The 10242-nt window shown below is 41.0% G+C and overlaps 1 protein-coding gene across 1 annotated transcript; it reads right to left on the reverse strand.

Annotated features, from left to right (window-relative positions):
* Positions 1-7081: 7081 nt before the first annotated feature.
* LOC143034699 (uncharacterized) lies at positions 7082-9536 on the reverse strand. The gene is made up of 2 exons (XM_076201069.1): positions 8505-9536; positions 7082-7549 (listed from the first exon to the last, which is right to left on the reverse strand). Exons 1-2 carry the CDS (start codon positions 9534-9536, stop codon positions 7082-7084), a joined length of 1500 nt encoding a protein of 499 aa, XP_076057184.1.
* Between the last annotated feature and the right edge of the window lie 706 nt (positions 9537-10242).

The following is a 10242-nucleotide window of genomic DNA, read 5'->3' on the forward strand; positions in this document are numbered from 1 at the left end:
AGGATTCAAACCTTGACCTGTGCGCAAATAATCACGAGGTCAAGACGCTAGCGACTAAGCCACATACGATGGTTCAAGAGGACTGTGCAAGTCCCCGACTACGCTTCACGCAACATTAGAAGATCTAGTCTCATTTTCATCCAATCCCCGTGTATATATATATAATATATATATATATATATATATATAAATATGTATATATATACGTGTAACTATATATGTATGTATATATATATATATATACATATACATATATATATGCATATATATGCATATATATAGGTATATATATATATATATATATATATATATATAATGTATATAGATATGTATATATCAAAGACCACTATTACACAGGACGCGCTCACCCAGATCCCTGGGTCCGCTAGCGAAGGCCAGTCCAGTGCAGGGTTGCCACTCCTAGTGTTTTCCCACTAGATCGATTATTTTTTGCCTGAATCTAATAGTCTAGTGGTTTTTCGTCATGGATATCAAGAATCTAGTATATTTTGAAGATCCTAATAAAAACGTTTAATTTTGCATTACGGAGCCAAATTTTTGAGGCCAGATGCTAGATTGAAAATGTTTGAGCCAAACACAGAAAAATAGTGCCAGATCTGGCACCAAAAGTGCTAAATTGGCAACCCTGCCTACTAATCACGCAACCATCCTACAAAGTACAAAATATAGCAAGCTGTCGCGCTCGCGTCGAAGTTTGTATCTGTTTTCGCAAAATGTTATTTTTCTGCATCATTTCTGTCTAATACTTCTCGAATTATTCCATGAAAGCATGATTTGTCATTGAGAGGTTTTGAAAATTAGCTATAACACATTCACACGTACAGTTACTATGAATTGAATGTATATCATCATACGAACTCCACAGAAATTGTCAGTCAAACTGGCGCACTTGTTATTTGCTTATAGTATGTTTGCGCGATTGATTCGTTACATTAGTATATAGATGGTTGCAGGACGGTTGAGGTTTGTATTATCCGAATTATTAGTTTGTGCAAATTTTTAATTGCAGAATCGAAAAGAGCAATGCAACAACTGTCTTGCCTGCATACAAGTGACGAGTTTAGCTCATAGTTGTCTATATGACTAACTAGTGATTGGTTGTGAAAGTTTGGATTATTGCACCATTACAGGGAGTGGTAATTAGTTTGATGTATACAGTTTTCTAACTTCAAAATATTTTCATGTGTATGTTGTGTAATATAATTCGAATCTAGTAGTTTTTGTTCAATGTAGTAGTTTTTGGCAAGCTGTCTAGTTTTTTTTTTCCAGAGTGGCAACACTGGTCCAGTGTGCTACTTGCAATGGAGGTGTTAAGGTTGTGTTACTCCGTCTTTCCCGCGTGGCTGCATTTAGAAGTGAATTGTATTTGTTTACATAGGCTCTTGCTGATTTTGTGTATTCAAAATGCCGAATAAGTGTGGCGTTGTGAACTGCAACGGTAATTATAACAAGGATAACAGGTGCCGAGTGTTTCGACTGCCAAAAGACCGTTATGAAAGACAGAAGTGGATTGCTGTGCTGCTACCACGAAAGAACTTTGTTGTTGATTCTGACATATTTTCATTTGTGAGAAACACTCGGGTCCCAACACGCCTTCTATCAAATTGCCTGGTGGTTCTACGCGACCTGCGATCCCTCCCAGTGTCTTCAATGTGCCTGCTTCATGTCTGCCATCTTCAAAACCTGGACCTCGCCCAGCGAAGGCCGAAGACAAGCAACTGAGGCATTTTCTTCAGAAAAATACGATTACTTCATTTGATGCTTTTAGACCTGAACGTGACCTACAGAAGCAGTACAAGAACTTAATTATTTCAAGATCGGAAGAAAGGTTAGTGTGTCTGTTCATGACAGAAAATGTCAGTGAGTGCAGACTGTCTGTGATTGTCGAAAACACGCCCACATTGTGTAGCCCACTGATCTGCCGTGCATTCAAGAAGGGCATTAGTGTACCACTGGGTAACACACTTCATCCCTACAATGGTTTGAGGTCGTATGGTCAGTTCGCCGAAGCTGTGCGCTCAGCAATTAACTATGACATCCCGTTTGACAAAAAGATTGAGATTATTGTCACTCTTCTTCAAACCCACACGTCAGCCTGTGTAAACACCGAGAATGAGAAGAAGCTGGTATTTTTGACACGTCAGTTGGAACTTTTATCACAGAAACAGTTTTCCATGAATGATTATTGTTTTGCTCTTGAATTATACCCCAAGTGTAGTTATGAAGAGTTGAGACTTTTTTATGCTGCCGAGGAAACGCAAGCTGCAGTACATCACTTCATCTATTGACAAGGATCAGGTGATGAGGGAAACATTTGGCAAAGTGAAGACACTGCAGTAGAAGAATGTATTTCTCTTGTTAGATGAAGTACAGATTCGGCCAACTGTTGCATTTTCTGGTGGGGTTCTGAGTGGCATGGCAGTGAACAAGCCAGACTGCAAGGCCACTTCTATGCTATGTATTATGATGAAGTCGCTGCACAGAGGGCCTAGTATTATGATTTCTGTGACACCCGTTCACAAGCTTACAGCAGCATACCAGCTTGAGCGTGTAAAGGAGGCGGGAGCTGATGTTGAGGGGGCATGTGGGCGTGTCATCGGGTCTATCACAGACAACCACAAGATAAACCAGCAGTACTGTAAGCTGTTTGATTTTCCGGGTGATTGCCGTGCCAAACCCAAGCATCCTCTTGACAAAGAGCGTGTCTGGTTTCTCCTTTTTGGCACAGTGCATCTTCTGAAGTGCATCAGCAACAACTGGATCAGTGAGAAGTGCCAGAAGATCAGTCTTGACAATAAAACAACAGCATCATTTGCTGACGTCAAGAAGCTGTATGAGTCAGAGAAAGGCAGTACTCTGATGACTACTCCCCTCACTAAATTTGCTGTCAACCCCTCACGATTTCAACTACAAAATATGCAGAACTTCCTCAGAAGTTCTACGCGAACGAAACGTTAGTGTTTTGGGTTCCGTATCTTCCCCTATGTTTGTTTATGTTCTCCATCATCCAAATAATATATATATACATATATATATATATATATATATATATATATATATATATATATATGTGTGTGTGTGTGTGTGTGTGTGTGTGTGTGTGTGTGTGTGTGTGTGTGTGTTGTGTGTGCGTGTGTGTGCGTGTATATATATATATATATATATATATATATATATATATATATATATATGTATGCATGTAGAGTCCTTAGGGTACGCAGGGATTAAAACGAAGTTCTGAGTTGACGCTGGCTGCAGGTCATTCTAAAAAGAATGCTTTTATTGTCATTAATTGTACAAACCACAAATATACATAAGTACTAACAAATACGTTGTCGTAACTCCCATATCACATATTGACATCAGGTATACAATCATATCTCGAAATTTCTATATAGAAATACTACAACAACAATGAAACCAATATTGACTTAAAGGCTCGTGCGTCTCCTTTGCTCCCTGTGTCCATTGACTTATTTGGCATGACTATGGTCAAGTGGTGATTTGGCGGCACAATACGTGACTTGTCCTTCCTCTAACTGCGTGTAACTCACTAATGGGCGACTCTTTGACCAATCCCAGTTAGAGAGAAGGCGACTTTATCATTACCACACATTAGCACACACACTGTCCACCTTTCCCCCCCATACACCCGCCCAGGTCGATGCCAGGGACGAGCGGGGAAATGGTACAACTGATCGTACAGTTACATTTTGACAGACGTAAAACGTACAAATTACTTTTCCCACTTCTGATTTTTCGCAAGAAAAGTAACAACACAATTATACGTCCATGAACGTAACACTCCCCCACCTTGAATCTTACGATTAAAAAAAAATAATAACAAAATCTATGACAGAGATAACATAAAACATTCACATAAACACTTCAAGGAATACTAGTTTTGTAATGGGTCGGATGATCTCACTGAATTGAGTTTTCAAACGGGCACTACGGACCAATCCATTCTTGCTCACCCACACTTTTTGGACTCTGCCTAGCGGCCAAGAACCACGGGGCGAGTTTTCATTCATGACAAGCACCAAATCCCCAACTGAAAGATTCGGGCCTTCCGAGTTCCATTTCTGCCTTCTCTGCAATTCCACTAGGTATTCACTAGCCCACCTTTTCCAAAAATGTTTAGCTAGATGTTGCACATGACGCCAATGTTTGTGGTAAGGATCGGTATCGTGAAAAACTCCCCAAGATAATGGGGAATTTCCTTGGAGTAGTAACAGATGATTGGGAGTCAGCGGATTCTCATCACCTGCATTGTCACTGCATTTGGTGAGAGGCCGACTGTTGACTATACTTTCCGCTTCATAGAAGAGGGTTTGCAAAACATTATCAACCATAACAAAGATATGTCGTAGCACATATGTAAAATAATACTGATGACCCACTTTCGGAGAAGAATAAGCGAAGATATAGAGATCTGTATATTTCGATCACTTACTGTGATCCTCTTCGGCAGATATAAGTTACAAAGTACAGAACAATGTGTATTTATAGTAAAGCAGTGAGGTAACATGAGGGGACGAGGCTCAGGTCAACACGCCCGGCACGCATGCTCGCATCTTGGTGGCTCAGGTCACATGACCGGCGTAGCATGGGCCTTGGTGATTTTTGTCCACCGTTAATGTTGATGGTAACATTTTATTTATGGCAAAAGAAGAAATACAGTCTGGTGACCATTGACCATGGGAAATGTTATAATTTGGGAAATTATTTATTAAGGAGGATTCTACTATTTTTCTTCTGAAACTACATTTGGATTTATAAATTATTTCAGCATCGTCCCAATTTATTCGGTGGTTTTTATTGGCGACGTGCTGAAATACTGCGGAATTTTCCTGTCCGTATTTAACAGAGTTCTTGTGCTCCTTAACCCTGGTATTGAGATCTCGACCCGTCTGTCCCCAATATACATCATTGCAATCTAAACAAGGTAATTTATAAACTCCAGGAGTTGTATTACTCTTGGATCTGTGATGTATATTGACAACTTTACTGAACAAATTATTAGGATAATGGAAGATAAAATTTACCTTTTCCTTTGGTAACATGTGAGACAATTCATGTTACCAAAGGAAAAGGTAAATTTTATCTTCCATTATCCTAATAATTTGTTCAGTAAAGTTGTCAATATACATCACAGATCCAAGAGTAATACAACTCCTGGAGTTTATAAATTACCTTGTTTAGATTGCAATGATGTATATTGGGGACAGACGGGTCGAGATCTCAATACCAGGGTTAAGGAGCACAAGAACTCTGTTAAATACGGACAGGAAAATTCCGCAGTATTTCAGCACGTCGCCAATAAAAACCACCGAATAAATTGGGACGATGCTGAAATAATTTATAAATCCAAATGTAGTTTCAGAAGAAAAATAGTAGAATCCTCCTTAATAAATAATTTCCCAAATTATAACATTTCCCATGGTCAATGGTCACCAGACTGTATTTCTTCTTTTGCCATAAATAAAATGTTACCATCAACATTAACGGTGGACAAAAATCACCAAGGCCCATGCTACGCCGGTCATGTGACCTGAGCCACCAAGATGCGAGCATGCGTGCCGGGCGTGTTGACCTGAGCCTCGTCCCCTCATGTTACCTCACTGCTTTACTATAAATACACATTGTTCTGTACTTTGTAACTTATATCTGCCGAAGAGGATCACAGTAAGTGATCGAAATATACAGATCTCTATATCTTCGCTTATTCTTCTCCGAAAGTGGGTCATCAGTATTATTATCAACCATCTTGGGGCTTTTGATGACCAAAGCGAACAGTACTTTGCGTACAGACCTAATCATGCGTTCCCAGACGACTCCGTGGTATGACGCGGAAGGCGGGTTGAACGACCACTCAACGTCACGTCGACGTGTTTCCCTTACGATCAAGGATCGGTCAAGATCTCGTACACTGCGTGATAGCTCAGCCCTCGCTCTTACTAGGTTAGTACCATTGTTTGACCACACCTTACTAGGATAACCTCGCCTCGCTGTGAAGCGTATGCAACAGTTAATCAATGCGTCAATTTGCAAGCTATCAAGCTTCTAAATGTGAATAGCTCTCGTAGTAAAACACTTGTACAGACACCCGTAACGTTTCATTTCTGATCTCCCGACTTTGGCACGGAAGGATCCAAACAAGTCCTCTCCTACGTACCTAAAGGCAGTCCCCCCAGGTTCACACCTCTTAGGAGGGAGGTCAGACATTCTTTGGTTCATGGGGGACCCGTATATTCTCTTACAAACTATGCAATCCATCTTGACGCGCTTCACCAGTTTTCTGCTCCGTATCATCCAGAATTTCTTACGCACCTGACTGAGTGTCCATTCTACCCCTATATGAGATGAATTATGGCAATCCCGTACAATTAACGTAGACAACCCGTGGTTTTGAGGGAGGATCACAGGATTTATAGCTCGCTCAGTGAAGGCTGTATGCTTGAGTCTACCACCAACTAATAACAGACCGTCCATAATAATAGGAGACAGTTTATATATTGAACTGGACTTTAACACAGTTTTCCTTGCTTTAATGTTCTTGATTTCGTGAGAATAAGCACGCCCTTGAACATGCTTGACAATTAAAATTTTTGCGTGCTTTAGTTCATGGATCTCAAGTGGTGAGCCTTAACCACCAACCAATAGCCTTCTTTAATTTGTAAAAGTTTGAATAATGTTCAATCAGCGAATAGATCGGGTGTTAGTTGATTCCCGACTGACACGTCTGCACAGTACCCGTGGGGTGTATGTCACGCCTCACCTCCGGGTCTTCATCCTGAAGGCGTCCTACAAGATTATCTTGCGCTGGCCATGCACACTTGTAATCTGACAAGGAGGGAGGACCATTAAACCAAGAAACAGGCAAATTGTCTACGAAGTATCCCCGAGGTAATATGTCTGCTGGATTGTCTTCACCACTAACATGATGCCACTGATTGGCTTCTTAAACCTGTCTAATGAGTGTAACACGATTTGCTACGAAGGTCTTGTACCTTCTTGTCTCGTTCTGTATATAGGCCAAAAATATGGTACTGTCAGACTAGAAGTTAGATTTGAGCAAGGGGATATCCAACTCTCTTCTAACAACAGCATCTAATTTGGCTGCTTCAACGGCAGCCGAAACTTCCAATATTGGTATAATAATTACTCTGATGGGAGCTACTCTGGCTTTACTGGCTAGCAGAGCTACATGCACCTTTCTATCTTGATTGATTGTCCTGATATAAATGCAAGCACCAAAGGCAACTTCACTTGCATCACAAGTACAACCATTCAATTCTAATGGGAAAACACACCTAGGGAAGCGAAGTCTCGAGATTTCATTTAGTGAAGCTATCCATTTCAACCACTTCTGACACAGAGATCTAGGAATACTTTCGTCCCAAGATATCTTAAGCCTAGTTGTCTCCTGGAACAAGATCTTGGCTGGAACAATGATTGGCAAAATTAAGTCTAAAGGATTGTAAGTCGAAGCAAGTTGGCTCAACATAACCCGTTTAGTCACATTCTGTGTTTGAACACACTTGCTAACGAAAAAGGAAAACAGTCGTTTTTGACGTCCCATTTAATCCCAAGCACTTTTCTATACATATTTGATGGCAATTCCTTTGTTTTCTTAGCCCTGTCTTGCTCACTGATGCTCTCTAGCAATTCGACGTTATTAATCATGAATTTGGTCAAGTTAAAACCTCCGTGTCTGAGGACACTTCTTGTAGGGCTACACAACCCCGAAAATAGATACAACTTAGATAACACGTTTTTTTTAGAAAAATCTGAGTGCGAGAGGGACTTGGGAGTTCTGGTGAGTCCGGACCTTAAAACCAGGAAGCAGTGTATCAGCGCCAGAAATAAAGCTAACAGAGCATTAGGCTTCATTGCTAGGACGGTAACGAATAGAAGTGCAGAGGTAATTATTAAACTCTATCTAGCGATAGTTAGACCCATCCTTGACTATGCGGTACAGTTTTGGTCTCCGTCCTACAGAATGGACGTAAATTCACTAGAATCAGTACAGAGAAGAATGACCAAAATGATACAAGGACTCGGAAATTTGCCTTACGAAGAGAGGCTTAGGCACCTAAACTTACACTCTCTGGAAAGACGCAGAGTGCGGGGTGATCTAATAGAGGTGTTCAAGTGGATCAAAGGCTATAACAAGGGTGATGCAAACAAGGTCATCATAATAAAACAACAGGGCAGGACTCGCAGTAATGGGTATAAACTGGACAAATTTAGATTTAAGAAGGAAATAGGCAAGAATTGGTTTACTAATAGGGTGGTCGATGAATGGAATAAACTTAGTAACCATGTAGTAAGCGCTGAAACTATCAGTTGTTTTAAAAAACGATTAGACAACTTTATGGATGGGGATGACAGGTGGTGATGGATACGGAGCTGCCTAGTGTAGGCCTTATGGTCTTTTGCAGTCTCCTTTACTTCTTATGTTCTTATGTTCTAATTACCTTAATTGCCTCTTCGGGTGACGCTACGGACTTTAACATATCGTCAACGTAAAATGACCGGAATAATGTGTCTTTTATTTCCTCACAAGGTTGCATGTCTTCAACAGTTTTCCGCAAAGCGTAGGTGCTACTAATAGCGCACCATATTCCGCCAAAGGGATGTGAGGTCATTCTCAACTCTTTTACTACGTCACCAACATACCATAGAAACCTCAAAGCGTCTCTGTCGCTAATGGGAATTTTGACCTGGTGATACATGGCCTCAATATCGGCCATAATGGCGTAATGATGTTGGCGAAAGCGGAGTAACACGTGAATTAACTTATTATTCAGCTCTGGGTCCTGTAGGCATTGACTGTTCAGACTGAATACATTCTTTTGAGCAGCACAGTCGAATACGACTCTCACCTTACCAGCATGATACAGGAGGTACCACACCTTCCCATCATCTCTCTTTAAACCAACTTCGGGAACATACTCTGCATACCCCTTCTTCAACAAATCTGAAATATTCTCAGAGTATACATTCAATATTCCGGATTTCACCAACTTTTGGTTCAAACTCCTTAATCGTCTCTCAGCAACGTCACGATTATTGGGCAAGTTTGGCTCACCTCGCCAAGGTATCGGCAGTACATAATGCCCATCTTCGTATCGTGTTTCTTTATCCCAAAGGTTGATAAGCTTCTGGTCGTTCTGAGATGGCGCCCTATCTTCACATTCATTTTCCATCATCCACAAGCGTTCAACATCCACTTCGATTGAGCTCGCAAAGTATGAGCCGACATTACGAGGCTTCCCCACACTAATTGGACCATTCACTGACCACCCAAAGTAAGTCCTCGTGGCATAAGGTTGGTGCTTGCTCTCACCTGAACCCCCTCTGACCTCCAGTGGCTTCAGGAGCCAAGCGTTGTCCATCTCTATCAAAACGTCTGGCTCATATACTTGACTAGTGCCCTTTAAGTAAGAGAATTTGTCAAACTCAATTTTGATAGGTGGTTGCCTAACAGGTACTCTTAGAACGACCATGACATTTGTAACACTGGCCTCTCGTCTACCATCCCGTGACGTAAGGCTAACGTATACTACCTTTGAGTTTCCCTGGTCCCCCCTAATGTACTCATGGTATACTCCCTAAGGTCTCCCTTCAGACCTAACTCGTGAGCCACCCTTTCCGTAAAGAAAGTAGTGTCTGATCCACTATCTAACAACGTCGTGACTTCAAGTTTTTTATCTACAATAACTGGTAAAATGGGTAGATAAATCTTCGATCGAGCATTATTGGCATAACCATTCATGACCAAATTTGATTCTTGACACTCTGGATTTTCAACTAAGCTCTTAATACTCTGAGAGTCCTTTGCCGGGACGTGGATGAATTTCATATGCTTTAGACCACATCCAGGAACTGAACAAATGGATTTTTTTAATCATTTGCTGGCCCCGTGCCCCCTTAGCAAGCAATTAAAGCACAGCTTGTGTCTTTTTACGATTTCCAAACGACCCTCAGGCTTTATGCCTTTAAATTCCTCACAGTAGAACAGTCTGTGTCCTTCCCCGCAAACTACACATGTATTACAAGCACGCCCTAACTTGACGGGGTATTTAGACTCAGATGCTGCTACATTACAACTTGTGCTCTTCACATTTTGACCCTTTCTTGTGGATAACAAGCCATAAACTGGATCACATGCCTCATCTGCCATGACATTAATGAACTCAGTGAATTGACTGA

Source organism: Oratosquilla oratoria, chromosome 17 (genome assembly GCF_046742065.1).
Source record: "Oratosquilla oratoria isolate Oo_2021 chromosome 17, ASM4674206v1, whole genome shotgun sequence".
In the NCBI taxonomy this organism is placed as follows: domain Eukaryota; kingdom Metazoa; phylum Arthropoda; class Malacostraca; order Stomatopoda; family Squillidae; genus Oratosquilla; species Oratosquilla oratoria.

What these genes read in the sequence shown, in the direction of transcription:
- LOC143034699 (XM_076201069.1), bottom strand. Translation starts at nt 9,536, where the DNA reads ATGGTCGTTCTAAGAGTACCTGTTAGGCAACCACCTATCAAAATTGAG. An exon ending in CACCCGAAGAGGCAATTAAG is followed by an intron (nt 7,550 to 8,504) that starts GTAATTAGAACA and finishes GTTCAAACACAG; the next exon opens with AATGTGACTAAACGGGTTAT.